The 16,528-nt window shown below is 39.0% G+C and overlaps 1 protein-coding gene across 5 annotated transcripts in view; it reads left to right on the top strand.

Moving 5' to 3' along the window:
• Positions 1–16,528, top strand: part of mib2 (MIB E3 ubiquitin protein ligase 2) — a 45,516-nt gene that overhangs the window by 19,136 nt on the left and 9,852 nt on the right. For 4 of the 5 annotated variants that reach the window (XM_025004897.2, XM_037977124.1, XM_037977123.1 and 1 more), the window contains 10 exons: positions 2,937–3,043; positions 4,909–5,103; positions 5,681–5,823; positions 6,195–6,302; positions 6,393–6,497; positions 7,189–7,351; positions 7,955–8,088; positions 10,000–10,148; positions 10,432–10,588; positions 11,662–11,816. In XM_025004897.2, the coding sequence (XP_024860665.1) occupies positions 2,937–3,043; positions 4,909–5,103; positions 5,681–5,823; positions 6,195–6,302; positions 6,393–6,497; positions 7,189–7,351; positions 7,955–8,088; positions 10,000–10,148; positions 10,432–10,588; positions 11,662–11,816 (1,416 nt within the window). Of the gene's footprint in view, positions 1–1,841; positions 2,131–2,936; positions 3,044–4,908; positions 5,104–5,680; positions 5,824–6,194; positions 6,303–6,392; positions 6,498–7,188; positions 7,352–7,954; positions 8,089–9,999; positions 10,149–10,431; positions 10,589–11,661; positions 11,817–16,528 lie in introns of those variants that run through there. The other variant, XM_017411415.3, reaches the window with a different exon arrangement.

Raw genomic sequence — 16,528 nt, 5'->3', positions numbered from 1 at the left:
TTATACTCTGGCAATCATGGGACACACTGTTATTTGTCTGGACTGCCAGTTTTAGCTCTGTTTCATAATCAGTGTGACCTAATGTAGTGCCAGCAATAATTTATGTGAGGAAGCTGAAGTCTGGGCTTCGTGTTGCTAAGAAAGCCGTCCTTCATCTGCACCAAGCATGTGTGATACTCTAACAGTTTGGCACAGTCGATCAGTTTGTAGTTTATGAACAGACAGTGGATAGAAAGTGTGTTGTTCTCCTGAGGGGATAATCGAGGACTCTTGAATATCACCATCATGAACATGGTGTGAGACCTGAGCCGGATATACTGTTGATACGTGTTCCTTTGTAATTGCATCAGATTTAAATGGATTAGCATGTTACCGTTGTCATATGTGCAGATTAGCATTTCCAGCTTCTTAGGAGACATCCACTTGATTGAGTCTTGGATCTTGTACAAATACAGACAGATGGAGACATGACACTCTGATGATGGAAAAAGACCAAATGAAGGCACGTTCAGTTTTTTTTGTTTTCGTTCTGGGTAGCTCTCAGAGTTCTGCATTTTGTTGACATAGGTTAAATATGTTAAACAGTACATTGGAAACATCTGTGTGCATGTGTGCCGATGCTTACGGCAGCATATGTGCAGACCATATGTTTACAAGACGCTGGTTGGTATGCAGCTGGTTAATCGGCTCTTCCGCTCACAAACAACACACATGCAGTTCCTACCAGGTCGCTGCCTAATCCTTTTCCTGCACATCCAGATACGCTGCTGCCACCTAACTTCCTTAACTCTCCATTCTCTGGTCTCATCACCAAAATATTCTCCTAAATATCTGCTGGTTTGTGGCCGTTTTCCCTCCTTTAGGCTGGTTTTGATTTGGTTTCTACTTCTTGTTTCCTCTCTCTTCTCTAAAGTGATTAACTAACTAACCTTAATGTGTTTGGAAAAGGGGATTTTGTCTTTCAGTCTTGCTGTAACTTTCCAACAAACATATTGGATACAGAATAAACAAAGAAGGCAGATATTTGAAACTTAGGCCATATTAGCATTGATCCCAGTACCCAAACTGTTATTTATAATTTGATAAGTATTTTTATTTTGTTTCTGATGGGTACCATTTGTGTTTCTTGTCCCTTTGGTGTCTCAATTTGTTTATTCCAACTTGTTGGTTGTAAGTAGTAAAATGAATCTTTCCTTCTTATTGTTGATCCTGCCTGTGTGTCAGTAGGTGTAGGGTGTTTTTTGTTTTCTTGTTTTCCTGATCCTCTCTGTGATCAGGACTGACATTTGGTGCAGCGGGATTAGAAATCTTCATCCCTTGGAAGAAAGGCTGCAGTGAAAAACAAACGTCAAACTCTGAGGTCATGTTTCTCTGTCATAAAACTGGGACATCTGTCACTTTACATCCACTCTAAGCTTAAAACAATCTTGGCTCAGATTTTGGGAAAGGTTTTTTTTATTTATTTTTTAACCTAATGAGCTGGATTTACTGGGGAAAAACGCCACTAATATTTTAAGTGTTTCCATCAATTCACTCTTGTGAGCTAGGTCTGGTTTGTGCAAACATAAAAAAGCACAGCTTGTTAATTTTTTAATATTTTAAATACCACAAGTCTGACCTCATATATTTGTGTTGTTTAATTCTTAAAAAAAAAAATTATGGCAAATACAAATGTTTACGCTCCAGCATGTGGATGATTTATGAGTTAGCCTTAGGTGCCCTGCTTTCTGATTGCTCTGCTGTCCAGGATTAGGCTCAAAGCTGCTCTCAGACACACAACATTCTCAGCACAAACCTGTCCGAGCTCAGTCCCACACTGAGATTTACTGTTAGGTAGCTTTACAAGCCAAATGCTCTGCAGCCTTCTGCTGGAGCTCCCAAGAATCGGACAGTATGTCTAGCAAAACCCCAGGAAGAAAGCTATACCTGTTGGGCCAACAGTATTTCTATGAAGCACCGTAAAAAAAATCGGAAAGGCTTTTGTTCTTCTCATCAGACTGGATTTTAAATGACTTTTGAGTTGATCAAAGAGCAGTTTGGTTGAAATGGAAGCCGGCGATTCATCTTGTTAAGAAGTATGGGAATAGGCAGCTCCTTTGCAACAAGATCTGATCAAATCTTCACAATAAGGTATGTCTTATTTTCAGAATAAGACCTGTATTTACAGTCTGTGGTGTTGGTTAATCAGACTACAGTTTAAATTATGTGTAAAAGAATAACTTTACCATAAAAGGCTTTGAGTCACGTAGAACATCTTACTCATTTCTCAAGGATTTTGGGTATCGAGGATTTGTTTTAAAGGCTTTTTACTGTTAGAAAGAAGGATTAGTGAATTTATTGTTACTGGGTTTGTACATTGATTTTCTGTCAGTTTGGCAGAGGGATGCACCTGTGTATCATAAACACATTTAATATAAGGGCTTTAACCAGGTAGCACTGTAATGATGGAAGCAGAATACTAACTATTGTGCTTTTTTTAATTATTGCTGTTTTGGCTTTGAGTAAGTGAGTGTTTTCTGAGTTTTGGCCTTTTTGACCATAGTTTGAAAACAATCCTGATGCTATTTGTTGTGAATCCTCTCAAACCCCAGGCCGCCCATCCTGAGCCTTTTTCTGCTTAAGGTTTTTTTTTTTTTGCCTGTTGAAGGGGAGTTGTTCCTTCCTTCTGTCGCCAATGTGCTGCTCAGGATGGGAGATTGTGACAAAGCAAACATTTGACACAATCTGCTGACTTCCTCTGACAGATCATTGTTATTAACTGGCTTTTTATAATGTATGTGAATGTTTCTGTACTGTGCCTTGAGTTTATTTTTGTTGTAAATTGGTGCCATCTAAAAACTGAACTGAATAGTCTGGGTTATATTTTGAATACTTGCAGATAAATCTAGTGTTCGGGAGTTTTTTCAGCTGCATTTCTGTGTTTTTATTTCCCACAGAGTGAGCTTGACACCAAGACAGAACCTTCCTCGCATCATCCTCAAAGGAATCTTCCAGGGAGTTAAAGTGGTTCGTGGTCCAGACTGGGACTGGGGCAACCAAGACGGTGAGTGTGTGTGTGGGTGTGTATGAAATGTTTAAATCTCTAACATGACACTACCATCTTATTATTGCCTCTGCTTTATTTTGTAGCATGGAACTGTATGTTTTCAAAATGTCTCACCCTCTGAACATCATGATAACATTCTAACCTCACGCCTCACTAACCTGAATACTGTTACTTTTGTGTGTGTGTGTCTGCAGTCATATTGCCAGTGAGTCATCTGAGTCTGTCCCACAGATGTGCCAGCCTGTTTGTGTCTTTATTGAGTCGTTGTTTTATAACAAGCATGCTCTCTGCCGTTCTTTTTTAAATCCTGCTTAAACTGAAAAGCTCCTTCACTTAAACCTTGGAGGCGTCTTCTGAGAAAATAGAAAGTTTTCCTTGCAGTTATTTCTGTGTTTGTGGCTTTTTTGTGTGTCTGAAGTTTTACATTTCATGGCAAAATGTGACTTTGTTGTTTTGAAAAATGTCCTTCTTTTCAGATACTATCAGCCTGCTCTGCTTCATGTTTATAGTGCTTATGATTAAAAACAAACGTCTACACTAAATAAGGCTAAATGAATGTTCCCTTTACTAAAACTATGAGTTTGCTTGTTTGCTTACCTAAACTTAAATTTGTGAACTCCAGAATGGTTCCTCATCTTGACAATAACGAATGAGTCAAAATGTCCTTTTGGTGTCTTTGAAAGCACGAATCTGGGCTTGAAATAAATCATTCACCACTTTGAAATGGTACATTCAGTAAGTGCATAACGAGGAATTTGAGGATGCTCAGATTTTCCTTATCAGCCTTGTTGTTTTACAGGTTAAGGAGGTATCTCACTGGGCTGTAACTGTTGGCAAACGACATTCATGTGGGAGTTTCCAGGGTGTTGTGGGACTTTCACTGGGGTTCTCAATTTTCTTGCATGAGTCGCAAAGGCTTATAGCCTTGATGCTTGGATTTTTAACATGTTTAAAAAAAATAATACGTCAAATTTTCTCATAAATAGTCACAGAGTCATTGTGGGCATCTCCAACTGGTCTCAAGAGCGCTCCTCTGACAGAACACGTTCAAAAAAACTGCACTCGTAATAAATAATAATTATTTAAAAACTGATTGAAATCTGCCGATCTTCATTTCAAAAGTGTATTTCAGTAAATTGAGTCGTAAACGTGGGGACGGCTGCCGCCACGGGTACAAAGCAAGCCAAGATGTGTATGATGTGGACAATGAAATAATTGTGCACAGCCTAGAATACAGGTTTGCACACAAATAGGCTGCAATTTTCACATTCTGGCTGCATAATGTGGTCGCACAAATCACTGGTTGCTTGGTCTCAAATACCCAGATTTCAGTGAGACTTCAACTGAAAATTTGCATATTTTCTCGCAATTTTGAGCCGAGTTTGAGTCGCCAACTATTCTCCAACAGTCGCAGCTCAGTGAGATTTACTTTTACAGGTTTAGTTGGGGCTATTTTAAGATTTCAAGCAAGTCAATGACGTTAATTGTTTAACAAGGGTTTCCAGTTCTCTTCAGACAGTTTTGGACTGGAAATGTTTATTTATTTGAAATTGGTTTTAATCTTTCTTTGATGTCATTTATCAAAAATGAGCAGTTTTTTTTAAGGTTCACTCCACTGTATACTACAGCAACTTATGACCAAACAGTAAAAATGCTTCCTATAAACCACCACGGTCTTTAATCTTCTTACATGTTTTTTGTTCATTGAAACAAACCAACTTTCTTTCTATTTTTGTCTGGTTTTATGGTGGGATACTATTTTTAATGGGAGGTTTTTGTTTCTCCTTCTCCTGAAGTTTCATGCAATGCTGTTTCTTGCGTATATATTTTGTGTATTTGTTTCTGTGTATGTATGTGTGTAGGTGGGGAGGGTAAGGTTGGGAAGGTAGTGGACATTCGCGGCTGGGACACAGAGTCTGGTCGCAGCGTGGCTAGTGTCACATGGTCAAATGGCACCACCAATGTCTACCGAATGGGCCACAAGGGCAAGGTAGACCTGAAATATGTGTCGGACGGCCAAGGAGGCTTCTATTACAAAGATCACCTACCTAAGCTCGGTAAGGAGGCACATCTTTATATCATTCCTGGACGTTACTATGCTGTAAATATTAGAAATGCACTGATTCCAGTAATGATTTTTGTAAAGCCATTGATGGAGATTTTGGCTAATTCAGATTGATTCAATTTTTCTTTATAAACTGTAACTTAAAGTATACAGATTGAGCTAAAATTATGCGTTGTTGTAGCTGAGTTTCACAACACATACTTTTTTTTCATTCTGTTTTGTTGTTTTTAAATTTATCTCAAAATATAAAAGTGCACTGGCACTGAATAACAAGTTGAATGCTTCTTTCCATTCTTCTTTTTCTTTTTTTTTTTTGCACAACAATAAAATAAATTGCATCTGTAGCTGTGATAGGTTCACAAACCAGAAAAGTCATTTTTTGAGTGCCTGCCAATTGTCAAGCCAATCATAATGAAAAGAGGCTGATTTTGGTCACTTGCTGAGTAAATGGTGCATCCCTAGTATATATATTTGTTAGTATAAAATACATACAATTCTTCTCTGAAGTTGTCAATGTTTACTTTGAAAAGTTGGTGTCTCTTTGTTGACACTGATGCCTGTTTATTCAGGAGAGCACGCAGAGCTGCAGCGTCAGGAGAGTGCTGACGGCCACTCTTTCCAGCAGGGCGACAAGGTCAAATGTCTCCTGGAGGTGGACATCCTGCGACAGATGCAGGAGGGTCATGGAGGGTGGAACCCCAAAATGGCAGAGGTGTGGAAACCAAATCCATTTAACATGAGAATGATCAATAAAAAAACCCTAATGACAACAAGCAGCTGGATGTTTTAGGGAGTATAGAATCATATTTACTTTATTTTTGTCACTAGTATGTTTTTTATACATTTATGCATATTGAATGTACATTGTACGTGTTATTTTGAGACATTTATGGCTTCAGAGTCACAACACGTCGGGCCTATAAAATCAAATGCACGGAATATTTATATAAATGGCTCTGATGGAGGTTCCAACAAAATAAAAAAATAAAAAATGGAGGATCGAGCTTTAAAATCACAGCTGTTAAAGGAAATGTTAAGTTCACAGCCGCACTGATGGGTGAAATGGCCTCTTTGTGTTTGCAGTACATCTGTCGGATCGGGACTGTTCATAGAATAACTGACCGAGGAGATGTCCGAGTCCAGTACAGCAACAACATCCGCTGGACTTTCCACCCGGGAGCGCTCACCAAGGTACAAAATGACAGATATGTATCTGCCTGAGGATTTTACCTCCCATTTTAACTTCAGAATGATTTCACGTTTGACCTTTCTCTCCTTCAGGTGAACACCTTTGGCGTTGGTGAACTTGTACGAGTGCTGGACGAGATGGAGATGGTGAAGAGACTGCAGGCCGGCCACGGAGAGTGGACGGACAGCATGACTCCTGTATGCAAAGTTGTAACCTAACAAACAAAGCTGTGGCCTAAAAAACAATAACTCTGCATGCTGTTTTAGCTCAATGTTTAATGTTTTTTCTACATGTAGGTCAAATCAAGCTATGAATTAGAGAAATGCAGTGTGAATACTGAGAGATTTGCTGTGTTCTTTGAAGAAACTGAAACTGAGGTGTTAAATCTAAAAGCTAAAATAAGCAAAATGTTTGCTAAAAGCCAAAAGCAGAAAATCACTAAAGCCTAACATTAACAAAACTGCGAGCTTGAAAGAGCAAAAGGCCAGCTAAAAGCTAATTATGGCAAAAGGCTACCTAAAATGATTTCAAAGAAAACAATATTTTTAGGGAATAGAATAGATCTCAATGTATTTCTATGGGGAAAATATTTGTACCTAAAGTTAACCATTTGGAAGAGTAGAAAACATACAACAAACAAAAATCATAGTACTCTTCTCCTGAATGAGCCAAATGTTTTGATATATGGATGGCTAAAACAGTAGAAAGTATGTAGAAGTAGTGAGATTGAAAACAGTAGCTAGCATTCACACAACTGAAGTTGGTTTATTTGGGTATGTAACCTTAAAAAATACTCTAGTCTTTGGAGTTGGAGTGACCAGGCTGTTACTTGTGACTTGCTGTACCTATCAGTATGTTGTTACATTTATTTTACTCGTTTTTCTGTAGGTGCTCGGCCAGGTCGGAAAAGTGTTGAAAGTGTATGCAGATGGAGACCTGCGGGTTGCATTTGGAGGCCAGACGTGGACATTTAACCCAGCATGCCTCACAGCCCAGCCCGCGGAGGTAGATGGTAACCTCATGACAGCTGAGAACACCAACGAATCTGGAAGTAAGGCCTCCTCTGGGACCAGGGGGCTCATCTCAAACTCTGCAGCTCCAGCTTTACCTTGCTGTCTGTGCATTCTTTCATCCTCCAAAGCCTTCCTTCCAGCTCTGGCTCTGCTTTGCATGCTTTCCCATACAGGCTGCTACAGTTCCATCAGTGACCTTTCTTTTTTTTTTTTTTTCTCCATTAACGTGTGAACAGGGTGTCTGTTTCTTCCAGCGCTCTTCCCTGTAGCATGCCATGATCCAGCATGTTGACAGCAAGAGGCTTTGGCAGCTCAGCAAACATTTGTCATCATGTCAGAAGTTCTCAGCAGGCTCTTAATCATGTTAGGCTCTGTGTATGTGTCCACCTCAATGGATGGAAGGGTGAAAACATAATGATGTGTGTGTGGGTCTGTGTGTGTGGTCGAATTTCACTGCATGCAGGGACATTTTGACTCATTCCTGTGTTCAGTTCTGACAAATTCATCAGCCAATGTAACATTGAGGTTTTGTGTCTCTGCAACACTTTTGTGGGTGGAATAAAAAAAAAAGCTAACTCTTGTATCTTTTTGTGTTTCCCCATTTTGCACCCCCCCACTCCTCCTCCTGTATCTTTGTTCAGGTACTGTCATCTCAGTATTGGAGAAGCTTCTGTCTCAGTCGACAGAGCAGGACAACCCCAGCCGGCTGGTCATTGAAGCAGCACACGGCAGTGCCAGCAAAGTGCGGGAGTTGGTGCAGAAGTATCCCGACAAGGTGAGTGCAGCACTCCGTCTCTTTGCTGCAGTCCTCTGTCCGTTCCAGAAGCTGTTTCCATCAGTTGAACAAGACCGGAGGGAGAGGGAGGCAAAGGGCAAAAATGGTTTAGTAAAGTAGGCTGTACTGCACTTCAACTGTGATTATACCCCTTAACAAGCACAAGAAAGAAAGCACTTCGATTTATTCAACGGCTTTATTGTTTCATTCATATAGTGAGCAGGTCTTGAAGTGCACATTTTGAACAGTTATAGAGGTTTTTTTTAAATTTTCAACCAATCCATCCAATTTGTTATTGTTGGTACTTCAAATGTCTGAAGTTGCAGTGTTTTGTAACTTTATTATCTATTTTTTACATGACATTTATGACTTATATATATACAAAATAAGGCTGTTTTGATGCCAAGGTCCAAGTGTAATGAATAAAGTCAGTAAATCTGCTGGATAGGACAATTGCAGGTGATTTTTGTCTCTGTTGCACATTTCTGTTGTGTGATGTTAATAACATAATAACAGCTTGTCTCTGATTTAAAGCAACACTTCCTCCCTCTTTAAGAGGGGTACTCCCCCCTTGCTGATCATCATTGCCTCCAGCTGGGTCGTAGCCCGCTGACTGAAGGCAAACTCGCTCAGCCATTCTCAGCTGTGCTTTATGGTAGAAAAGTGCTTGTCAAGTGACAATTTTCATCTATGTTCAAAAACAATTTTCCACATGGTGCAAAACGGTTTCCCACCACTTTCATGTACTTCTTCAGGAAATTGACTTGCACAGATTTCAGCTGTAATGTCTGAAGACAAATTGGATTTTCTGATGTTGGGACACGTTTTTATTGTGCAGGCTTGGATTCCAGAAAGTGAAAAGGGCCTGGGGGCAAAGATGATCAGTCAAGTTTGCAGAAAGGTTGCACTGACTGGTCAAATCAAAGAAAATTTATGAGGTTTGGTTGAGTTTTGCTTTAACAGTTGCGATCACAACAATGCCACTTCTGAAAGGGACTGATAAACACACCAGCAAATTATAGATACTGAAGTGAAGCAACGAACAGCAAACTGGAGGAAGTTTAGTTCTGCCTAAAATTCCTCTATTGCATTTAGAATTGAACAAGCCAGAGTTCCTGTTTCTGCACAGTCAAAATTGTTGTTTATTTTAACGGCTATTTCAAAATATGTCTTCTAAAGGCAGGCTCTGGTGTTAGTAACACTAATCACTGTACGCTTGCATCATACAAACACGTCACCACCGCTGATGGTTCTCCTCATGCTGGGAAAGCTCCTAATAGGAACTAAAAAGAACTTTAGGGGGTGAATGACGTTCAGTCTCACACAGTGAGCAGCTAAAACCAAAGTGCAATAAGGTCTAGTTTATGCAAAAACACAGGATACATGTTACATCCTTAAACTCTCTCTTTTTTGGCATTTGGACATTTTTTATTCATTGTTGGCCAGCAAAATGAAGCTTTTATGCTTTGAAATACAGTCCGATATTGTTTATTAATATGTATGTGTTCTTAAACATGATTTTTCTCCAGTGTGCAAGTGTTTAATTCAGTCATTATCAGAACTGTTTTAATATATGATTTTTTCCCCCAACTATATTATCTTCAGTCAGTTTTAAGTGGCATCTCTCTTTATTCTCTGACATTTTCTGCATAAACTTATAATAATGTCTCGGTGTATACTTTATAATATTTATTAGGATAGTCGCACAGTGAGATCAGAGTGAGATTATTTGTTGTGCTCTTGCTGTTCCGCTCTGCAGTGACGGCACAACTTGGTGAGATTATTTCTATCTTGGTGGGATTATTTCTGTTCGTGCAGAGATTACTTCCAGCCAGTCTGGGATCGCCTCTGCCGGTGTTCATACCTCTGCTGCTGCTCATGAATCTTCAACGATGTCTGTGTTCCTGGCAGGTGGACATCAAGAACCACGGGAAGACTGCACTGCAGGTGGCTGCTCACCAAGGCCACATGGAGGTGGTGAAGGCTCTGCTGCAGGCCAACAGCTCAGTCGATGTCAAGGATGAAGACGGAGACACGGCTTTGCACTATACTGCCTTTGGGTGAGGACACACGCGTGCAGCAGTCCTGTAGTTGTACATGTTTTTGCATATCCATCCATCCATGCATCCATTTTCTACTGCTTATGCAAAGAAGTAAACTTGTGCTCATCTTTATTTTCCAATATTGTGATAATTTAAGTGTTGCCAAATGTGCTGTATCTTCTAAGTCAGCAGTTGATAAGACCTTTTTGAAATGATGGTCATTGTTACTTCTTTCTGCTATCAATCAAATGAAAATGGCATTCATGTGCATTTGAATATTTATTTTTTGGTTTTGTTTTAGTAATCAGGCTGAGATTGCACGGCTGCTGTTAAGCAAGGGGGCAAATATCAACCTTTTGAACAATTCCATGTGCACGGCGCTCCACATTGCTGTCAACAAGGGCTTCACTGACGTGGTACGAGTGCTGACCGAACATTCAGCTGACGTCAATCTCCAGGTGAGGAGCTGCACAACAGCTTACATAACCCTGCAACCTAATTATTGACTAAAAATGATTAGACAAATTCCAGACAAAGACTTCAATTTTTTTCCCATTCTTTATTTTGCTTGAGTTGTTTGTTTGTTTTTTTGTCGCCATTTTTACTCTTCTTAAATTGAAACTATGTTGAATTGATTTTATGCTGTATGCAAGCTTGTATACTTAATTCCTGAGGGAAACTGAAGCAGCATAACAACTTAGCCTGCAGTAAATTTTACTCCTATAAACATAAAAAGCAATAATGTTGAGCCTGTTGGCAAAGGGAAAACCTATTACCTTTTTAGATGTTTTTTAAAAATTGTTTTAAAACCATAATTGTGCTTTTTTTGGCTTGACCACTAGTCAGGAATGGTTAGCTCTGATTAGCAACAACCCAAATAAAACAAGTGGACTGCAGAGTGATTGTCTGAGAAGCACATATGTGAGTTTTCTGACTCCCGATCACTTACTTGTGATGTTAGAAGCAACGCACACAGTAAACAGCAGTTGTGGACTCAGTCATTTATGCTGTTTGTGACTCGTCATTACTTCAGCTCACAGCCTCATTAAGACAATGTAAGATCTGCTTAAATGGGATTTTTCAGCTGGTCTAACATGCCCGCAAGCAGGCCCAGATTTTACTAACTAACTTATTTATTTCTGCTTGAACAGTGTGGCTAGTCAGCTAAAAAACATGTCAGCCTGGAGTTTTTTTGGTTTTGTCTTTGGCAAATGTGCATATGGTCTAAACCTGTGTCAGTTTCTGAGGAAAAATACAAAATTATGGTGAATAAAATCACTTAACCAGTGGACATTCACAGATTACCACATCATCTTGCTTATGGGTTACTTTCTCAGAATCAGTGATTAATGAGGCTGGAGTTTTAAACCGTTATCATTTTCTGTTCCCATATGTCTCAAGAAAATCCACAAAAGCTTCAGAAAGCAAGGCTATGTTTTTAGTCACTGTTCCAAAATGTACAGGACCAGTGTAGTTTTAATCCATTCAACAGATTAATTTACTGTGTATGTTTGTTTCTTTACTCTGTTAGGATTCATACGGGGATACACCGCTCAATGATGCCATTGCTAAAGATTTCCGAAATATCATTGAGATCCTTGTTGTGGTGCCCAACATTGACTTCACCCAGCAGAACCACAGAGGCTTTAACCTGCTGCACCATGCTGCACTCAAAGGAAACAAGCTGTAAGTAGGAGTGATGGGAACAAACACCTAATGTTTCACACTGAGGGATAACATCAGGTACTGACTCCTAGATTTATTGGCGAAAACTGAGCCTTTGTATTTTTATTATGGTAAATTGGTGCTTTCTTTGAGCTTACGTTTAGTGGGTTTGAAGAAACCACTTTTCATTAGTCTGTAAAGTGGCTCCCTTTTGAGATTAAGAAAAAAATCCTTTTAGCATAATTTCTATGTGTTGTCCCCAGATTTAACTTTGCCTGTTAAAGGTACTCATTGCAAAGTCATGAAGACTTTCCGATAATATTTTTCTCGTATTGATGTTTAATGTGTCCTTAATGTGTGTCCTCAATGTGTAAGCAAATTTTGTGACAGAATGCCGACTACCATGTGCGTTTCTTTGCCGATAGAAAGAGCTGAAGTGACTGAAAAAGGGTCAAATGTTAAACCTACTGGCCATATTTGTTTAGGTGCACAGTCTACTGCCAGCCTAATGTAGGTCAATTATGTGACTGAGGCTTCGACGTGGTTTTCTGCAGATTCAGTCAAGTGATTTATTGACACTGAGTGTGTACCTGCATTTCAGAATTGCATTCAGTCAGTCTGGAAAACTACTGGAGTAAGCACTTTCAAACTGAACCATCTGATATCATTCAGAATTCCTTTTTTATGTTTTATTTAATACTATGCAACAAGGGCTCTTTAAATAGAAAAGTTCTGTAATTTTAATCCATCTTGTGCACTTTCCCTGCCCTTCAGTAAACCCATTTATTCATTGCGTCCTGGTAGTTTAAATGCATGTATCTCATGTGAGCTTTAGAAAATTGTTGTGAGCATCTGTGTGGGAATAACTCCTGTGGGTTCAAATGAAGATCCGAAGGTCGTTTCTCAACACTATCTGTTACAGATAGAGAGCTCATCTCCCACACAGCTTTTGCTGCTGTCAGCAGCCGGAGAGTCAATATCAAGCAAAAAATGCAGCAAAGTCTACTTTTTCAATGTACCTCTCTATACACACACTCATCTGACAAATTGTTCCCAAACTCTATTAGGTGGATTTTTTCTTGTTGTTTGTAGCAAAGCAGACTCAGATTCACATTCCTAAAAATGCAAACAACCTCCTGTCACTTATTTCCTGGAAAGACTCACTCAGTGCAGCTTTCTTGATTTATCTTAACACTTTTAACAATTTTGTATTTGGATATTAATGTCTAGTTTAGGATAATGTAATAAACTGACCCAAACACATCTTAACTTAATTTGTTTGTAAAGCTCTCAGAGCATTTAAGATGAACTCACTAAGTCTCATAATGAGAGAGAGCTTATTGGCTTGTGTTAGCAAGGATAGTTGTTTTGAAAAAGCTCTTTTAAATATGTTACTTTTAGTGTAAAAACAGCATGTGTTGAATCAGTTGGAAGATAATGAAAGCTATACCTGGTCATGTTTCTGTTGTGCTTGAGGCGAAACATGAAAGCTGCCCCGCTGACACCTGTCACAAAGACTCTTTTGTCTTCTGTCCGCTCAGGTTTTTAGGCCGGTTGACACCAAAGGTTCTTAACCACAAACTGAGCATGACACCGACGAGGCAGGCAAAAACTCAGTGCTCTCAGTGACGTCGTTTCATCCAGGCATGATCCAACATTTATTTCTGCTTCCATTTTTAGTCTTCTGGTGTCCTCTCTGTCTGTGTTGCATCACATCATATTCCACCCACCTTGAACAGTCTGGAAATGTAGAGAATGCAGCAATAATGAATACTAATATGAATTCTCTCTCATGACTCGGTTATTTGCTCTTGTAAACCGACCACTGCAGATAGAGATGCCATCCAATGACTATTTTTTATTAGTGCAACATCAGATGTTTAATTAAATGCATTCAGAAAATATGAGTAAAACAGTGAGACTGTCATTAAGGTACTTTATATACCATAATGACTTCCTTAGGATGTATGTTTGGCTTTGCTTCAAGGCTTTTACAGTCTAATAAAGTCCTTTCTTTCCAAATATAGAAAACCGATGTCATGGAAAATTGTCCCCGGCTTTGTTTAAAGCAGGTGACAAGAAAAGGAAGTAAGAATGGAAAACTAAAAGCATCACTATAATTCTTCTGCTTGTGCCTGAAACTTTGCTTCTGTGGAGATTGCAGTTGGAAACTTTTAAAGTTTGGCTTGGTGAATTTAATTAATAAGATTATGGAATCTGGGTTTATTACCATAGCTTGTTTTATCTGTTTCAATAAGACCCATAAGGAGAGTAAAAGGACAAAAATGACACATAAACAGACACAGAAAGACAAAGGATGTGTTAAAATACGACATGAATGAGCATAAGGTCGAGAGTCATTTCAGTGCCCTGTTTAGGAAACAAGGATCATCCATAAAGAGCTACTGAGAGCAGCCGTGAACATCTGTTGTTTTTTAGTGACATAACGGTTTGTTTATTACAGCTCTTATTTATTGTGAGGAAATGGAAAAAAGCAGCTACATGCCAAGTTTACAGAGTCCTGGGAAAGTGAAGAAGCGAGGCGAGCTGCCAGATAGCTTCTTCAGCGTGACAGAGGAAGTCGGTGGATGCACAGGATGGATAATGTGTTAACTGTATTTACTGGAAAAGAGAGATGGCTTGGTTGAATTTCTTCCTGTTTTTTGTAATTCTCTTCTCAGTTTCGCCTCGTTTTTCCCTTTCCACATCCTTTTTTGTGGTATAATGTTAAGCACTCGAACTAAACAGTCTACTAAATGGAAATGTTACACAATGTGCTCTAATATTGATAATTGTGTGAATGCTGGTTCAGCATTCACACTGTTCCTGTTGAAATTTTCATATATGTAGTGTTATTTTAATTTTTCATATATCAAACGTTTTGGCTTGATCAGGAATAGTGTGCAATAATTTTTGGTATTTGTAACTTTTATACTTTTCAAAACATTTAATTTGTAAATTTATCTTTTAGCTGTGGTTTTGCTAGTTTTAGCTTTTAGTTAAAGTTTGGCTTCTTTAGGATCTGTTCTGCTTGTAATCCTTCAGTCTTCAACAAAGGTAATCAGTAATCACACTGCATTTTTGCATAAAATGTAATTTTTCTAGTTTTAAATGAAATGAAAAGGTTTTATTTAAATCAGAGTGAGAACTGTTACTGTTATGACATTTATTCTGCTTTCATCAGACTTTGATCAAGTTGCAAACACAAACTATAATAACCTAAAAATAAAGTCATTGCTGTAATTGTGTGTAAAGGCAAGTTCATGCAGAACTGCCTCAAAACACCACGTTGGGCCTGAATATCTTCGCACACACAGGCGTAACATGTGTTGGCACAAAAGTGAAAGAGTTGTTTGACAACAAGCAGGCTGCCTCAGGTGTAGGAGTGAGCTGTTTGAAATGTCAAAGGTTTTCTGAAGCTGGAACAGCTGTACAGAACCCCAGACCCACTCATACAGACCTGCAATGCAGGTACGAATGACCTCCAGCAATGTCTCCCTTAGCAGCCTTTAAATCACAGAGGCAGTCCAAGTTATATCTGACAACTCATTTAACAAAAAGGCTTTCGGCAGCGAACAGCTAATGAGCCTCTCAAAGCTGTAAGAGGTCAGTGGAATTAATAAAAGCTGCTTTTGAACTTTTCTTTTTATTCTGCTGCAGACATTTTTTTTTTTTTTTTTTCAATTCAGCAACTCGTGAGGCAGGACTGTGAAGGCAGACGCAGTATCTTGTTTGAGTTGCTAGCTAATTGTTATCGCTCACTGCTGAAGGTGAAAGGGTGGTAATCTTGTTGTCTGCGTGTGTGTTCATGTGTTCGTTTGTACCGTCAACAAAATATCTCATCGGAAGAAAGAGACTGAGATCAGTACTTGTTGGGTTGCTAAATTTAGAGCAAATGTAACACATTCGGTTTAACATCTTTATCATTTAGTCAGTCTTTGCTTATTATTTTTGCTTTCTTGTGGTTAATTACATACCTAGTATTCTGTTTATGGCTGGTAACCTAGAATTACAGGTTTAACAAATCTAGCTGTGTACTGGAAACACGAGCGCGTGCTTTCTAGTAGCCTACTTGATTTCGCTTGGTTTCTCTTGAATTACTGGACACCAGGATCGTCTATCAGCCTCTGCGGCACCAGTGTTTCCACACGGTGAAATCCTGCAGAGGCAGCAGTAAATTAACCTAACATCCACAGAAAGTTTGGTTCGTGTCACGCCGATGCATCCGTGGTGATTTGCCAGCTTCCTGTGCGCCCGCTAAGGCCGTCGGCTTCAATTTCACATTTCATAAAGCAGACTCAGCCAAAGAGCAGTCCTGGCTTGTGCTGCAACATCAACCGGGCTGCATGAGACATAAAGAAAGCTCTGATGGTCTTACTTCACTGGTTGTGTCCTCAAAATGCTCTGTAATTAAACTCCAGATCTTTATGCTTCCTGTATTTAGGATAACATGCTGTATTCTCACAAAAACTAGATGGATCTGAAACAGAAAGAACTGAGCAGGCCTTCCTGTCAGATTAACAACTCTGAAACAGCTGCATGAGACACACAATGATATCAGCTTCCTGTTTTGACAAGGTTTAGCTTTGTACAGGTGCTGGTCATAAAATTAGAATATCATGAAAAAGTAGATTGATTTCAGTAATTCCATTTAAAAAGTGAAACTTGTATATTATATTCATACATTACATACAAACTCATATATTTCAAATGTTTATTTCGTTTAATTTTGA

The sequence above is a fragment of the Kryptolebias marmoratus genome, linkage group LG8, assembly GCF_001649575.2.
Source record: "Kryptolebias marmoratus isolate JLee-2015 linkage group LG8, ASM164957v2, whole genome shotgun sequence".
NCBI lineage: Eukaryota > Metazoa > Chordata > Actinopteri > Cyprinodontiformes > Rivulidae > Kryptolebias > Kryptolebias marmoratus.
The sequence above is the reverse complement of the archived record's forward strand: the minus strand, read 5'-3'. Positions and strand labels throughout refer to the sequence as shown.